At 42.0% G+C, this 18318-nt stretch overlaps 1 protein-coding gene across 1 annotated transcript; it reads left to right on the top strand.

The window, feature by feature from the left end:
* The first annotated feature begins 552 nt into the window (after nt 1-552).
* Nucleotides 553-15496, top strand: LOC311142458 (nucleoporin 88-like). The gene is made up of 17 exons (XM_084178108.1): nt 553-805; nt 4080-4249; nt 4640-4765; nt 4971-5057; nt 5163-5339; nt 10137-10326; nt 10530-10680; nt 10877-10975; nt 11100-11190; nt 11380-11484; nt 11641-11793; nt 12082-12207; nt 12786-12851; nt 13447-13527; nt 13731-13857; nt 14853-14971; nt 15164-15496. The coding sequence occupies exons 1-17, from the start codon at nt 569-571 to the stop codon at nt 15225-15227; spliced, it is 2169 nt and encodes a 722-aa protein (XP_084034234.1). The 5' UTR covers nt 553-568; the 3' UTR covers nt 15228-15496.
* The last annotated feature ends 2822 nt before the right edge of the window (nt 15497-18318 follow it).

The raw sequence follows: 18318 nt of genomic DNA on the forward strand, positions 1-18318 counted from the left end.
GGGATAGGCCAACAAGTGATATATGTTTCAGTAAGATTGGATTTTTAGCATTTATAGCTATGGTTATTAATTGTACTGCAGGGATTGAAGGTAAATCGAAGAAAATTGAGGTTGTGGTGGCAGCTGCAGAGAGGTATTTGTGTGTGCGAGTCTTGACATCAGAACCGCGACGCTTTCCAGGGCTTGGGCCCCTCTCTCGGGGCGAACCCATTCCAGTATGAAAAAAAAATATGTATGTACTCACTAACTGTAAGTCGCTCTGGATAAGAGCGTCTGCTAAATCACTAACATGTAAAAATGTAAGGGTTACAGGGAGTGGTGATGTCCCATCATTTCAGGTTGAGGGCATGAGGTAGGAATGAATATATTTAAATAGTGGAGTAGGGTGGTGTTAATGATTAATAATATTTTTGAATTTGTGAGTGTAGTGTTAGATGGTAGGGTATTTCTTAATTTTATTTTTCAAGCAAAATAAAAGGGAGTTGTACTCCAGTTTAGTAGGTGGCGGTAATGCAAAAAATTGGATGCCAACCGCAGTTAAACCTCATCGAAGAAGAAGACAGGAAAAATGGCGGTGTTTGCTGGAGAGCGATGGCGAAGCGAGCTCCCAAGTCATGATATTTTTAATAAATTACGAGAGGAACTTGATTTGGAACCCAAAGCGAATTGCAGAAGAACTGCAAAGAGTCTTACATTTTGCCTCAATGGTGACATATTCTTGTGGAATGACGCAGACAGTGTTTTTTACACGACAAACCTGAGGCAGCTCAATTCAGAGGACAGCAATGAGAGTGTGAAATACCAGGTGAGTAAGTTACTAGATAACGTGGTTAAAGGTTGGTTCTTCATCTAGCTAGCTACTTTCTGACAAGTTTTTTTAACGAATTATATTAGCTAGAATAGTCTCGGCAATGTAATTACAGTCAGTTGCCACTCCCATTAATTCCAATTAATTCCTGGCACAATATGCAATCGCTTTCACAGTGGCCTTGTCTGAACCCAGTGTTTCCCCTAGTATTCTTTTAAGCAGCGGTGGCAAAGTTAGCAGAATGTGTTTAGAATTGCAATTCTACACATTTTGTCATGGGGCTGAGAGAAATAATTGCAGTTCTAAAGTAACTGTCCAGTGAAACTCTCACTTTTGAAAGTTCATATTCTGTTAACTCATATCCAAACAGGGGCGGTGTGTTCAATAGGGCGATATGGGCGACGCACTGCCAAACGGGAAAAGGAAGGGATTTTTTTTCTAATCAATTATATCACGGCAACAGTAGTTATCAGTGTTGTAATCTAGACGTCTGATCTGCCACAGTGCCACTAAATGTCCAATCAGGCTAAAGTCGTGCTTCAAATGCCCCCCCCCCCCCTTTTGGGGCGATTTCAGTCAGGTTGAAAATCGCCCAGAAGTCTGTCATAGACTCCCATGTAAAATCTATTTTTTTTCAAATATCAGAGCTTTCAATACAATCTCTATGGGTTTCTGAGGGCTTGCACTTACGCGCTTTCGTCATACGTAACATAACCATGAACGTAACTAAGAAAAGAGCGGGTAGCAGCGTCAATCAATTCAGTATTACTGTCAAAATGGCTAGGCTTCAGTGCAACTCGATTGTGTCTTTGAAAGAAGTTCCTTTTTGTCGGCGAACAAATGAAGATAAATTGGCAACGAAACAATTAGGACCTCCCAGACCAAATTTAATAATTCAACAGGTTTCTACTAAAGGGGGGAAGTCCTACACCCGAGGATTTTCCAAAAATTGGTACGAACGAAAAACCTGGCTAGCAGGCTGCGATGTAGCTAATGCAGTCTTCTGCTACCCCCTGCTTACTCTTTCACCCTGAAGGCGGCATGGCAGACAGCACCGCTTGGACAGCGACTGGTGTGTAACGGACATGCACCATCTTTCAGGAAAGATTAAGAAACATGAGCTGTCAAAGACCCACATGGATACCTGTTTGAGATTGTCTGCTTTGGGGAGAGTGAACATTCCCACTCAACTGGATGAGGGATACAGGCTAGCTGTCCGCCGCCACAACGATGAGGTTAGTGTTGATAATCACAAGTTTACTGGAGAACTGAAACTGACAAGGCTGACAAGATAGGACCCTTTTGTCCATTGTTATTGGATAGGAACAGAACTTATAACCAGCTCCTGACCTAAATAGATCTTAGCACAACATTTTACTCAACATATCATATTCCATATTCACTATAACAAATATATTTACTACGACATTAGCAAGAACCGCCACATCCTCAGCCGGCTAATCTAGTGTGTGAAGTTTTGCGGAGTGTTTGAGTTAGCTTTGCGAGGCAAAGATGAAACTGAGGGCTCCACCAACCCTGGTAAGCCAACACTTTTGAGATCAGTCAATAAATGCTTCTGGTATTGACTTATATGCTGCCCCTGTCTTCATGTTGTTGCTGGACATATCTTTTTTAAAATGTGTGTAGGTCACCTAAATCATCAGAAAATTTGCCCCCCCTGAGAATTTTTTCAGGAGCCGCCACTGTATCCAAATAATGTTGTTGACTCGTCCTGTACTTGTATTTGTGGCCAAAGCATACATTGGGGAAAGAACACTTAAAAAACTCAATCTCAAACTTGTATCTCAAACAGACCATTTAAAAAATGCTTGCAATTTCCTCAAGGAGTATGATGCCATACTCCTGAGGAGAATGAGCTAGCCAATCAGCAGTCTAAAAGAGGATGAACTGGCTAATCAGTGTCAAAATATAATGTCAAAATACTTTAGTTACTCACCAAATATGGAGTTTTGCTGAGCGTCATTTACTGCCATCACGGCCGGTGCGTGCTTCTAAAAAAGGTCTAAATAGAAATTTACAAGCAACTGAAAAAATTTATCTAGGCTATGTATTGTTTTTGACCAAGTGCGCATGTGCCAAATCCACCTCTTTGGAAATATCACTAAAAACATACCCTATATTGTCTACTTAATTTAAATATTATTGCATTCCATGTAGTGCATGTGAAACAACAGGTTGATATGACATTCATACACTGTTGTAGGTGATAATCAATGATCATTCGGGATACTGTACGGCTGCTGGATCAGCCGACCTGTGTGTGACAGTAATGAGTGATTTATTTTTTTGTTTGCAAAAAAATAAAGGAAATTTTTTGGAAGTACATACTGGGCGTGACGGCAGTAAATGACAATAGTTGCTAAGCGAAACTCCATATTTGGTGAGTAACGAACATGCAGTATTTTGACATAACGCTTGTAGAGCTATCTAATGGGAAAATGAATGGTAGCTAACTGGGCTAGAGAGGAGACTCGTCATATTTATCATCTCCTCCTCTGCCCAGATACTGTTTCAGGCCTTGTCCAGAAACAACACATTACCCCTATATACTACCCTCTAGCGCTTGTGGAGATCTGAGAGGATTGGACAGGTGGAAGCAATATGGCAAATATTCCACCTAGCTCGGGCAAGGTGGAGCTATCATATTGCCTAAATCAAATGAAATCCTCTCAACTCCTAATCAATGTTACCATCTACACTGAGTGTACAAAACATTAGGAACCCCTTCCCAATATTGAGTTGCACCCTTTTTTGCCCTCAGAACAGCCTCAATTCGTCGGGGCATAGACTCTACAAGGTGTCGAAAGCGTTCCTCAGGGATGCTGGCCCATGTTGACTCCAATGCTTCCCACAGTTGTGTCAAGTTGTCTAGATGTCCTTTTGGGTGGTAGACCATTCTTGATACACAGGAAACTGTTAAGCGGGAAAAACCCAGCAGCGTTGCAGTTCTTGACACACGCAAACCGGTGCGCCTGGCACCTACTACCATACCCCGTTCAAAGGCACTTAAATATTTTGTCTTGCCCATCCACACTCTGAATGGCAGACATGTCAAAATTGTCTGAAGGCTTAAAAATGTCTCCTCCCCTTCATCTACACTGATTGAAGTGGATTTAACAGGTGACATCAATAAGGGATCATAGCGTTCACCTGGTCAGTCTGTCATGTTTTGTACAGTCAGTGTATTTTTTGGTGATAAGCATTGTGATGTTGAAGACTTACATCAGTTGACTTTCATTTCTTTCCTCAGACTCTGTTGTGCATCAATCCACCACGGTTCGAAGTATGCCAGGTGTTGCTGAGCCCAACACAGTACCATGTCGCACTCATTGGACAACGGGGTGCCACCATTCTAGAATTACCACAGCGGTGGGGCAAGAGGTCAGAGTTTGAAGGAGGACGGAGCGAAGTTAACTGCAAGTGAGTATGAAACGTTATCCCAATACCCATTTCTATCATAAATAACTATCTGACTCATTTTATTTTTATTTTTATATCTTGGTCCCTTTAGGGATCTGAAGAGCACTCTGCAGGGTCCCTACTTGAACAGTTAGGAAGCACCTGTATCATAGTTTATTTTTCTCTATAACAGAATTGTGCCGTGGGCTGTAACTAAATGGCCCATATAGCCTACTGTAAGGAAGTATCCCCATCCCACGCTTATTGTCTTGAGTTCAAAGAAAATCTCATATTTTGGTTCATATCAAATAAACATTCTTACACCACTCTAAATCCTGTGTTGACTCTATTCCATGGGGTAGATTAATTAAGGATTCTGTGCTGAGTGAAATGTGATTTACCCTCTACCAGGACTATTCCTGTAGCTGAGCGATTCTTCACCAGCTCAGCCTCAGTGACCCTGCGGCAGGCCGCCTGGTTCCCCAGTGAGACGGAGGAGCCCCACCTAGTGCTGCTGACCTCTGACAACACCATCAGGTGAACATGCACAGCACCATTTACAAAGCACTGATATAATGACAGTTGTGATAGTTTTCTTTTTTAATTTATTTTTATGTCTCATCAATCAATGGGTTTGTTAGCTAGGGCCCCACTGTGATCTGCACCACCAGCTCCTACGAGTGATTTATATGTGTATTGACCATACAATTACACTGCATTGACATTTGATTGGTGTGTATAGGTTCTATGGGTTGAAAGAGCCTCAGACTCCAGCTAGAGCGCTATCAGTGTCCCAATCAGAGGAGGACAGCAGTGTACACACTCGAGGGTGAGTTATTTCATCCTCTGAATTGACCGAATCAAAATGTAATTGACCTACACCCTGCTATCTGGCTTACTAATGAGATCTCTGTCGCTCACCCCTCTTTCTCAGGCGCTCCTATGCAGCCTCTCTGGGGGAGATCGCTGTGGCGTTCGACTTTGGACCTGTGGCAGGTGCCCCTCGACAGCTCACAGGCCAGCGGTCCAAGGAGGATGTGCTGGTGTACCCTCTCTACATACTCTATGAGAATGGAGAGACCTATCTCAGCTACACCAGCCTCGCACACAGGTAAGGGGCTCAGAGGCAGTGTCTTGATGCACAATTACAGGGTACACTCTTGTTTTTGTCATTTACAACTACCTGAGTTCTGAACTTGAAGACTGCCAAGCGCGTCTCTTTCCAGAATGCGCTTTCTCCTGCCAATTTGTGCACATTCACTGTTTCATAACTTCATTGTGTGAATTGTTTTCCCTTTGATTGTTAGTCTATCAATTTCCCATTACATATATCACCAGTAGTACATTTTCTGTTAATCCCCATAGTTTCTAATCTACAATGTTTGTTTGGAATCTGTTAATGCATTCAATATGTTATTATTACAGTTGATTACCGTTCTCATTGTCGGAGCGGACATGCTTGCAGAGCTCACAACCTATGCTACACTTGTGAGAAACAAGTTTTGGTTTATTTCATTCCATTTGAGAGTTTTGTCAATTTATTCATTATTTTATTTGGAGCGCTCCTGTTAGTGTTGAATAAGGGTAAAACACGTCCTTACTCAACACTGACAGGAGCGCTGCAAACAAAAGACAATGAATAAATTGACAAAACACGTAAATGGAATGAAATAAACCAAAACTTGTTTCTCACAAGTGTAGCATAGGTTGTGAGCTCTGCAAATGTGTCCACTCCGACAATGAGAACGTTAAACGACTGTAATAATAATATATTGAATGCATTAACAGAATCCAAACAAATATTGTAGATTAGAAATTATGGAGATTAACGGTAAATGTACTACTGGTGATTTCGCATAGAAGTAGGTCTAGGCTACCTGGCCTGCGTGCAAATGTATAAATGTGCCCATTTGGGGATGGCTGATAGTATTTCTGATTGTCTTATCTCACCACCACTAATGAGCTGTGGAGCATCTCAAAGTAATTTTTTCTTCACCTCAAACAGCAAGTAAACAAAGTCTGTTTTTACATCCATTGAGACTGACTTTTCATGTATTTGAAAAATCTTTCCAGCTCTCTTCCTTTCAATAACCACCTAGCCTCGGCGTGAAACTGAAAAATGTCATGCTCTGATCCAGTGCAAACGTCATAAAATACCTGATTTATTCGTATACATTGCGCACATACAGCTGTGTCTGTCCAGAGCTGGGAAACTCTTGAGGGCCCAGAATAGTTGAGACAATGTTGCAAGTTTGCTAGCACAAGCTTCAGGCTGGATCCAGTTGACATACAGTAGTTGATACAATGTTTCAAGTTCATTGCAGACAGGCGGAGTAGAGAGAGGATTGTGATTGAAAGAACATGAACAAACTGCATAGACAATGTGATTTATAGAATATTTATTTTTATCAGGATATTTTCTACCTGCAATGTTTTTATTTGTTGGCTTTATGTAGGCTATTTTTACCTAGTTAGCAATGGAAGTTAGGCCTACTTGCATTGGTATATAGGCCTATCTCTGCATTCTGCGCTATGTTCTTTAGCTGCCATTTCCATACAGGATTTACCCCAGTGTTTTACCCAAAAGGCTCAGACTTGGCTCTACATGGGCCGGCCGGCACCCTGTGTCTCACTGGGCCATGGCTTCGGCGGACCTGCTCTCACTTGGGGCCAAAGGCAGGCCACTGGTACTTTTTAGCCTCTATTTACATAACAATGGCTAACTGTGAACTTTAACACCTTCTCACAAAGCATCTGTTTTGATTATGCAGGTATTGTTGATTCTGCTCTTCACAAATTCTGACTGTCAGTCCAAGCTATGGAAACACAAATTCTCTAGTATAACATAAGGGTGTGTACACTAGTGTAACACTGGCTTTATAGTCGAAAAGCAGCAACTGTGTATGGACAATGTGTCCATTTGGCAGAGGCAGGCGCTCTTAAGTTATATTAATTTTAGCTTTGTATCATTTAGATATAATTTATGTTAACCACATGGCAATGATTTTGAGATACGAAGACATTATTATTGAAATGAAACTGTTCCACGAAAATGTGCATATGAAAATCATAACTGGCATGCAGATCGGTAGAAATGGTAAGGTAAATTGGCAATCCACATGAAAAAAGTTGCCGACCCCTTTTTTTAGCCTATTACCGGCAACTTCAGGAGCATAACGGCAGAATCTGCGAAGGCCAGCAGCAGCGGAAGAAGGAGGGTCGGGAACAGTTTTTTTTTCATCTGGTTATCTTGATCTTTGGCTCCATCTTGAGTTATTTGTGTCTTAATTATTTCATAAAACAGTGCTCTTAAAGCATCAAACAAGCTCAGTCCATAGTTGATTTTATTAAAACACATACAGTGCATTTGGAAAGTATTCAGACCCCTTGACTCTTTCCACATTTTGTTACATTACAGCCTTATTCTAAAATTGATTAAATTGTTTTTTTATCCTTCATCAATCTACACACAATACCCCATAATAACAAAGCAAAAACAGGTTAAGAATTTTGTGCAATAAAAAAAAAATATATATATATATATATATATATATATATACTGAAATATGACATTTACATAAGTATTCAGACCCTTTACTCAGTACTGTGTTGAAGCACCTTTGGCATCGATTACAGCCTTGAGTCTTCTTGGGTATGACGCTACAAGCATGGCACACCTGTATTTGGGGAGTTTCTCCTGTTCTTCTCTGCAGATCCTCTCAAGCTCTTGTCAGGTTGGAGGGGGAGTGTTGCTGCACATCTATTTTCAGGTCTCTCCAGAGATGTTCGATCAGGTTCAAGTCCGGGCTCTGGCTGAGTCACTCAAGGACATTCAGAGACTTGTCCCGAAGCCACTCCTGCATTGTCTTGACTGTGTGCTTAGGGTTGTTGTCCTGTTGGAAGGTGAACCTCCATCCCAGTCTGAGGTCCTGAGCACTCTGGAGCAGGTTTTCATCAAGGATCTCTCTGTACTTTGCTCCGTTCATATTTTCCTCGATCCTGACTAGTCTCCCAGTCCCTGCCGTTGAAAAACATCCCCACAGGATGATGCTGCCACCACCATGCTTCACCATAGGGATGGTGCCAGGTTTTTTCAGATGTGACGCTTGGCATTCAGGCCAAAGAGTTCAATCTTGGTTTCATCAGACCAGAGAATCTTGTTTCTCATGGTCTGAGCGTCCTTTAGGTGCCTTTTGGCAAACTCCAAGTGGGCTGTCATGTGCTTTTTACTGAGGAGTGGCTTCCATCTGGCCACTCTACCATAAAGGCCTCCCCCGATTGCTCAGTTTGGCCGGGCGGCCAGCTCTAGGAAGAGTCTTGGTGGTTCTAAACTTCTTCCATTTAAGAATGATGGAGGCCACTGTGTTCTTGGGGACCTTCAATGCTGCAGACATTTTTTGCTACCATTCCCCAGATCTGTGCCTCGACATAATCCTGTCTCTGAGCTCTACGGACAATTCCTTCTACCTCGTGGCTTGGTTTTTGCTCTGACAGGCACTGTCAACTGTGGGACCTTATATAGACAGGTGTGTGCCTTTCCAAATCATGTCCAATCAATTGAATTGTAGAAACGTCTCAAGGATGATCAATGGAAAAAGGATGCACCTGAGCTCAATTTCGAGTCTCATAGCATAGCAATAATAAGGTATTTCTGTTTTTATTTGTAATACATTTGCAAAAATGTCTAAAAACCTGTTTTCGCTTTGTCATGATGGGGTATTGTATGTAGATTGAGTAAAATAAGGCTGTAACAAAATGTGGAAAAGGGGAAGGGGTCTGAATACTTCCCGACTGCACTGTAGGGTGTGTATATATGGAGAAACGCACATTTTAAAATTTAGACCAATCAATTGGTCAAAAGAACAGATGACTCTCGGTCGACCAAGATTTGTATTAGCCAGGGAAAGGCAGAGTCAGCTTGCAGTTAGTTGTATTCTCTGGCTTGGTCTGATTGAATTGCAATGAATAAAACATGGTGAAGCTTATTCAGTCGACCTTATAAATATATACTGAACAAAAATATAAACGCAACAATTTCAAAGATTTTACTGAGTTACAGTTCATATATGGAAATCAGTCAATTTAAATGCATTCATTAGGGCCTATTCTATGGATTTCACATGACTGGGCAGGGGCGCAGCCATGGGTGGACGTGGGAGGGCATAGGCCCACCCACTGGGGAGCCAGGCCCAGTCAATCAGAATGAGTTTTTCCTCACAAAAGGGCTTTATTACAGACAGAAATACTCCTCAGTTTCATCAGCTGTCCGGGTGGCTGGTCTCAGACGATCCCGCAAGTGAAGAAGCCAGATGTGGAGGTCCTGGGCAGGCGTGGTTACACGTGGTCTGCGGTTGTGAGGCCGTTTGGACGTACTGCCAAATTCTCTCAAACGAAGTTGGAGGCAGCTTATGGTAGAAAAATGAACATTAAATTCTCTGGCAACAGCTCTGGTGGACATTCCTGCAGTCATTATGCCAGTTGCACGCTCCCTCAACTTGAGACATCTGTGGCATTGTGTTGTGACAAAACTGCACATTTTAGAGTAGCCTTTTATTGTCCCCCGCACAAGATGCACCTGTTATAATGATCATGCTGTTTAATCAGCTTCTTGATATGCCACACCTGTCAGGTGGAGGGATTATTTTGGTAAAGGAGAAATGCTCACTAACAGGGATGTAAACAAATTTGTGCACAACATTTGAGAGAAATAAGCATTTTGTGCGCATGGAACATTTTTTAGAATATTTTATTTCAGCTCATGAAACATGGAACCAACACTTTACATGTTGCGTTTATATTCTTGTTCAGTATATTATGCTACTGTTTGAGGAAAATGTGATAAAAGATCATCCATTAGTAGGAATCTCATTTGAATCTCATTCCTAGACCACATTTTTCTGTCTTTCAGTTCGGGTAGCCTCAGTAAGCCCATTGGGCCCTTACCCATGTACCCCGCGGCAGAGGATAACTATGGTTATGACGCCTGTGCCGTGCTCTGCCTGCCCTGCGTGCCCAACATCCTGGTCATTGCCACGGAAACGGGCACACTGTATCATTGCGTGGTGCTGGAAGCAGAGGAGGAGGAGGAGGAGACAGGAGTAAGTACTGTACTAGACAGTGCAGCGTTACAGAATATTCAGAAATGTTCTGTGAAAAACAGATATGATTGTCTGTCCAGTAGAACAGGGAATCGTGTTGGCTCTTCGTTACATATATTCTGAACATTTCACCTCACTGAATACAGCCCAGGAGTGTACACTGTATGTCCACCAAGGAATCTTCTTCTCTGTGTGATTGACAGGCAGTGGAGAGGTGGATGCGGGGCTCTGAGGCGGTGCCCTCTCTTTATGTGTTTGAGTGTGTGGAACTGGAGCTCACCCTCAAACTGGCCGCTGGGGAGGAGGAGCCGCCTGTGGAGTCTGACTTCACCTGCCCAATCAGACTGCACAGAGGTGAGTGAGTCATGCTGATTGGTTGATATAGTTGAATGCTAAAATGGGATTCATTGATACTTCCCACCAGGTCTGGCTGTGTCTCAAAAGTCCACACGCCATCATCATGTTTGTCTAATGTACTTTCAATGTGATTTTGTTTTTTTCTGTGGTGTTCCTTATGTTTCATTGAAACTTGCTTTATACCCTATTGCAGACCCCCTGTGCCAGCACAGATACCACTGTACGCATGAGGCAGGAGTGCACAGTGTAGGCCTCACTTGGTTCAACAAACTGCACAAGTTCCTCCAGTCAGGTGAGTCCTTCATGTCCAGATGGGGTGTCTATTCAATTACTTTGTTTACCACATAAATCGGAGGTGGTTAGTGCATATTAGTGCATTAATTTGCCTGATTTGTCATAATGCTCTCTCTCCACAGATGAGGAGGACAAGGATAGTCTTCAGGAGCTGGCTGCGGAGCACCGCTGCATCGTAGAGCACATCCTCTGTACCAGGCCCCTCAGTAGCAGGTAGCACAACTATCAAGGCACCAGATATTAATATGACGTCATTGAATAGATTGAGATTCTCCTTGGCACCCCTTAGTCATAAGTACCAACTGGGGACTGTTGTCATAGATTGTCAACGTGGCAGTAAATGTTGTTTGCTCGTGTATTTAACTTTTTTTTAAAGTCTCCTCTCTCGCTCTCTGGCCACAGTTTGTCAGCTCCAGTACGGGGCTTCTGGATTGTGTCTGACCTGTCTTTGGGTGCCACCATGATCTGCATTACCAGCACCTACGAGTGTCTACTACTGCCTCTCCTGTACGGTTCAGTATTTACTCAATTTCCTTTTTGATTGTCAATTCTGGCCTATAATGGCCTAAACATTTTTATTTCATTATATAGGGGGCAATTAAAAAAATATCTAGATAGGAAAGTGTGTCACAGGCTGATGGTGCATGTCTGTGTGTGTCCTAGGAGTTCCATCCGGCCTCCCTCTCCTCCCCTGCTGTGTTCCCACCCGGGAGTAGGCTCAGCTAGCTCTCCTCTGCGTGGATTGCATGACGACTCCTTTGAGCAGCACATTCGAAACATCCTGGCCCGAAGCTCCACCAATCCTCTCATGCTGAGGTAACACACTCACCACAGTGCGTTGAAAACACCCCTGTAGGAGATCTTGGATTTGCACAGATGCCATATGACTCCATGGCAACATGCTTTGGCATCATGCTGTGCCATTTTGACATGTAGTATTCTCCCTTATGGCCGTTTTTGTGAAGGACAATTAGTTCTCAATGAACTGGCTTGATAACGGTTAGATAAAACTTTACAGCATGCCCATCTTCCCCTATAAACAAAAATATCACTATTATGCTTGGTTTATTGTGTATACTCAGTCGTGTTGTCCTGTGCGTTTAGGGCAGGGGACAAGGACACATCGTCCCCTCCTCCAGAGTGTCTCCAGCTGCTGAGCAGAGCCACCCAGGTGTTCAGAGAGGAGTACATCCTCAAACAGGATATGGCCCGCGAGGATATGCAGAGAAGGTAAATGTCACTCTCATTAACAGATACATACACACACACATGCATACACACATTTAATCAACAACACACATGATCACTTGTAGTTCTGATACACACACACACACAGGCTGTGTACAAAATCTGTCTTGCCTACTTTTTACTAAACCTCAATACTGTGTACTGATATTACTACATACTATTTAGAACGGACCGTTTAGGAAAAACGTGCAGTAAGCAACACAACATACTACTCATCCATACTGAAAAGGCGTCATCTAAATCGCAATCGTGCTTGTTCCCCGCCAATCGTACATTTTTGTAGAGCGCGTCCCCTATTCTAATTATCAGCTGTTGTCAAACACGTGAGTGTGAAAAGACAATTCTCTTCCTCAATGTGTTCAGCGAATTCTACTTGATGAAAAGCCGAAATGAGTATGACATCCTGACATTTTAAAGCATACAAAACTTTTGAAATCTCAAATACTATATAACTTTCTATTTTCGGCATACCCAAAAAGCATACTATTTAGAACGCAGGTATGGGTAATCAGACACAGCCATGTCAGGAAGCATGTTGCTGATTGGTGTTTCTTCTTCAGGGTGAAACTGCTGACAGGACAGAAGAACAAGCAGCTTGAGGACCTGGCCCTTTGCAGAGAGGAGAGGTAAACTAGAGACACCAAAGTTTCCCAAGAAACTTAGTACTTGATGGCCATAGCTATGCACTCCCAAGGTTTACAGCAACTCAGAATTGTGCTATAACAATTAAAGCACTTAAAATATTAATGGAACATTGTAATACTAATGCATTTCACTTACGCTATGCTGAGGTAAAGTGAAAGACAGGGACATGTATTGCATGAAGAACAAGAGCAGGTAGCAGCAGATGTGGAAAAGGCTTCAGAAAATGCATCTTACAGTGCATCAGAGTTATCAGCAGTGGCAGAAATGTGCTCCAAGTAGTCTTAGAACAAAAGTATACTCTCAGCACTGTTTAATTGAGTAATAATGTGTATTTATTATCCTGTTTGCTCCCAGTGTACATATACTATGAATATTCAATGAGGTCATGTCATATGTAATTGAATGTGATGTGACTGATTTGGTTTGACCGGCAGTCTGGGGTTGATAATGCAATTAGAGGCCAAACAGAAGCATTTGAATTACAGTGATGGAAGTACTGAGGCTTCATATGAGCTTTACCATGCATTTCATATACTTTGGAGATATGTCATCTTGTATTTCTTTTTCTATCAATAGGAAAAGCCTGCGAGAGTCTGCAGAGCGTCTGGCTGATAAGTACGAGGATGCCAAGTATCGCCAGGAGGCCACCATGAACAGGTAGCTAGCTACACCCGTCTCTCTACGCTCCTCTTTCAAATCTAAACTTTCTTCATGGCTTGTTTCAGAAGTCTTTACATTTGTTTATACATTTTGTTTTTAAAGTCTTCAAAACAGACAGACTCAAGCAACATAAGAACTGACTTCCTCTCAAAAAACAAAAGCTATCTGCTTCAGAGCTTCTATTACATCAACTATTCCAGGGTGAAGCAGGTTCTGGGCAGTCTGCGCGGTCAGCTGCCCGTTTTGTCTGACAGTGAGAAGGACATGAAGAAAGAACTGCAGACTATCAACGACCAGCTGCGTCACCTGGGCAACGGCATCAAACAGGTGAGCCGCCTTCTTACATTTACATCATTTAGCAGACGCTCTTATCCAGAGCGACTTACAAATTGGTGCATTCAACTTATGATAGGCAGTGGGACAACCACTTTTTGTAAAGTTTTTTTTGAGTGGGGGGGTAGAAGGATTACTTTATACTATTCCAGGTATTCCTTAAAGAGGTAGGGTTTCAAGTGTCTCCGGAAGGTGGTCAGTGACTCCGCTGTCCTGGTGTCGTGGGGGAGCTTGTTCCACCATTGGGGTGCCAGAGCAGCAAATAGCTTTGACTGGGCTGAGCGGGAACTGTGCTTCTGTAGAGGTAGAGGGAGCTAGCAGGCCAGAGGTGGATGAACGTAGTGCCCTCGTTTGGGTGTAGGGTCTGATCAGAGCCTGAAGGTAAGGAGGTGCCGTTCCCCTCACAGCTCCGTAGGCAAGCACCATGGTCTTGTAGTAGATGCAAGCCTCAACTGGAAGCCAGTGGAGTGTGCGGAGGAGCGGGGTGACATGAGAGAACTTGGGAAGGTCGAACACCAGACAGGCTGCGGCGTTCTGGATAAGTTGTAGGGGTTTAATGGCACAGGCAGGGAGCCCAGCCAACAGCGAGTTGCAGTAATCCATACGGGAGATGACAAGTGCCTGGATTAGGACCTGTGCCGCTTTCTGTGTAAGGCAGGGTCGTACTCTGAAAATGTTGTAGAGCATGAACCTGCAGGATCGGGTCACCGCTTTGATGTTAGCGGAGAACGACAGGGTGTTGTCCAGGGTCACACCAAGGTTCTTTGCACTCTGGGAGGAGGACACAATGGAGTTGTCAACCGTGATGGCGAGATCATGGAGCGGGCAGTACTTCCCCGGGAGGAAGAGCAGCTCCGTCTTGCCGAGGTTCAGCTTGAGGTGGTGATCCGACATCCACACTGATATGTCTTGAGGTCTTCGTCATCATCCTCATGGAGCCTCGTACTGGTTCACAGTAATAACTGGGCTGGTGTCTTATTTTCTCCCAGGTAAATATGAAGGAGGAGTACCAGAAGAAACAGATGGACAAAGGGGTGTCTCCAGCCAGGGCTACTGTTGCCCTCAACGCGCACCAGAGGAAGTGTGTCCAGGAGGTTATAAAAGAACAGTGAGTATGAGCTGCTCTTCCCTGGGTGTTCAGCCTGCTGGCCATATGACACCCATTGACCCGTTTTGTTTGGAGATGATCCCAAACTTTGAATGTTGTCCCTACTGTTTAATGTTGGTCCTGAGTCTTGTCTAATATGATCTAGCAGTGTTATTTCCCTCAAGTAGCCTCTTGTTTCCCTCTCTCTTCCAGGGGAGAGCACATAGGAGAAATGATGAAACAGATCAAGGACATCAAGAACCATTTCAGTTTCTGAGACCGTTAAGGGAGCCATCCTTCATCCACAGCTATCCCACTGCTTTCCAAACAACCAAAATAATAATGAAGAGCTATTGTGAATACTCAGTCAACGCTTGCTAAAATAGTCTGTCTCATGACATGTTGACTCATAAGGCTAGCGTTAGCCATAATGTCAGATTGTCACATCTTTGTAACAAGTTGTATACATGAGTCTACCCAAGGTTTTATACACACCATTAATGTATATTTGTCTATCTGGAGAATAAAAGTAATGCATGTACAGTACTGCCATGACTCTGACTACCTATTTTTCCAATACATGTTTATTTTAACTCTGCATGAACAGTTAGCCCCACATACTGGTCTGGGTGGAGATGTTCTTTTCTACTGATGACCGAAGACGGGTATTTTCTTCAGCTTCGCCATTTGGCAATGGATACTTATCGCAGTTTCTCATATTGTGTGACTTGCTCCTCTGTTAGTGTGATTTACAGGGCTGTCACCTTGGAGGAAGAATGGGAGGGGAGTTGGTCTCGGTTCAAGTGTGACAGTTTTGAATCTCCATACATTATCTTTGATGCATTGAGTTTACATCTTCAACTGTAGCAAAATCTACTGATTTTAAAACAGGTCTGTGGGGGTACTGCAGGGGCTCCACAATTAAAATATTTTTTTTTTAATGTGGGTATTTTTGTGAAAATTGCTAGCTGCAACAGAATACCATCATGGATACCATTTTTATGTCTGACTTCCTTCATACTGGACGCAGAGGTAGTCTCACGAGCCAATGCTAATTAACGTTAGCACAATGACGAAGTCTACAGTTAGCGTGCTCGCTGTTCCTGTTCCTCAGACTCTGGGGAAGTAGGTAAATGGCTTCATCCTCGGTTGGAAGATCTTTCAGAACAAGATGCATTTCCCATTTTATTTTAGTCACTAAGTATCTGGAATTAACAGGCTGTGCTCTCCAGCTTGTGTTTTATGGGTTCTACTAAGAGCCTTTTACAGGACTGCCCTCCAATGGAGCATTGTGTTGGAGAGACAGTCACACATTCCATAAAGTACAATTTGGTTTATTAGATATATACAGAAATATGTACACAGTACTGTATATACATTTGCAAGGGGCCCCAGCAGAAGCGTCAAAGTATGCAAAAAGAGAACTCCTGTTTTTTTGCGAAGATTCCTCCCACCATTATTGGAATGACTGTTCTGCAGGAAATATTACACGCCACAGTGAAATCCTAAATTAAACGCTGCCTAAAATGAAAGCCACAGTCTTATTTTTCATTGGAATTTCAATAACTGTAGGAGCTCAAGGAATTTGTTTATGCAGACCAAATAAAGGGGTTGATTGAGGACCTTAAGACAATTGCACACAGCAGCACTATTCAAGGGAAGGGTGGACAAGTTATTCTGTAGAAATGACAGAACCAAAAAGCCTTGTTTGTTAATGCTGATGACTGTTAGGAATTCAATTTGAAATAGAGTGCTGTGAGCATGTTGTAGTGACTAGTGATTATCACTATAATAACGGTAGAGCTTTAAGACTTTAGGTGTCTGTTCCACGTCTATATTAAAATCAACCTTTTTCTGGGTAACAGGGGAATTTGGTTCGATTTCTGTCATTACCAAATGGGGAACATTTGAACACACCAACCCAATGTAAGAGAAGGTCTCTTGAAGGTTATGAAACACCACACCTAAAGCATGTGAGTCACAGTATACAAGTCATACTGTGTCAGATTATCCAAACTTTCAGGGAGCAAAGTGAATCAGACCTGGGTTCAAATACTATTGAAAATATCTCAATTACTTTCACATACATTCAAAGTAAGTACTCATATATATTTAATTTGAAAAGACAAGTAGTTGAATATTTTAATGTATTTGGAAATGCATTTGGAAAGTATTTGAAAATACTCATTCACATGCATTTAACCCAGGAATTTGAAAATAGTATTTTAATTAAGAAGTTTTTTTTTTTACACAAATGAAATTTAAAATACTCAAATAAAAGTAGTTATTTTGGGCTTTGAAAATACAGAAAAGTATTTTAAATACCAGATACTCAAATACAAATATATTTTAACCCTGGTCTAAAGTGAATTCACAATATTATACACAGAAGCAATAATTTTACACCCACAAATATACAAGCCATAAACATTCATTTATCTTTCAGTGCAAGATAATCTGGCTTCCTTACTCATATCCTCTTAAAACTACGTTACAGACAAAAAAAATAGCAGGATTCTGATAAATATCAACTCAATACATTTACAGATGTATCCAATTGATACAGATGTAGTACATGCAAGTCAAAGAATCAATGATCTCAATCAATGTATCCTTAAAATCACATTGTCGTATTATGTTCAACAGTGTTAAGGAAGCATTTTCCTATAAGGATGATTGTTTTACAACAGTTAAAAGCAATAAATCATGCTGTCATGTCTAAACATTTTCCATAGATCAACCCTAAGTGCTGTAAGCACCCCAGTCACCTCAGCCAATGAGTGAAAAAACATTTTACCCACCACACACAATTAAATCCACACAAAACTGTTAAGTCCATCACTACCACCATTTAAAACAGTTGCCTAGAGAGTTTTTTTCATTCCTTTAGAGAAATTAAAATGCAAATACTTCACGGTGCATTACGAGTTTCTAAAAGTCTGTATTAAGTAGATTATTCAAATGTAGAAGGTTTCTCTCCCCAAAGTCAACCATTCTCTTTCAAGTGAACTGCCTGATGGGATTGCTTGAGTGAAAAACCATATCGAAAATGTGTTATAATGTTAGTGCACTTTTCTGATGCTAGGGACCGATATTTTGTACGGTTCTTGCTATAGGTAATGATCATAACACTCCATATTCATTCTGATCCAATAATTCCATCTCCTAGTGCCCACTTAGTGTTCAGTGATTATCTGTCATGATGATTTGACAGTTCTGTCCAAGAAAATAAACATGAAACAAACACAGAAAAAATGTCAGGATCTGATTTAACAGAAGAGTACTCAACCAGTTCCATGGAAACCTTGTAAAACCCAAAGTCGGATGTAATAGGATACGACCATGATGAGTCAACTGATTATTCACAC

Source organism: Coregonus lavaretus (genome assembly GCF_964263955.1).
Source record: "Coregonus lavaretus genome assembly, chromosome: 15".
Classification (NCBI taxonomy): Eukaryota; Metazoa; Chordata; class Actinopteri; order Salmoniformes; family Salmonidae; genus Coregonus; species Coregonus lavaretus.

Coding starts and splice junctions, on each gene's coding strand:
- LOC311142458 (XM_084178108.1), top strand. CDS start 569: ATGGCGGTGTTTGCTGGAGAGCGATGGCGAAGCGAGCTCCCAAGTCAT. Junction 11,191..11,379: donor ACCAGGCCCCTCAGTAGCAG/GTAGCACAACTA, acceptor CTCTGGCCACAG/TTTGTCAGCTCCAGTACGGG. Junction 14,972..15,163: donor CAGGAGGTTATAAAAGAACA/GTGAGTATGAGC, acceptor TCTCTCTTCCAG/GGGAGAGCACATAGGAGAAA.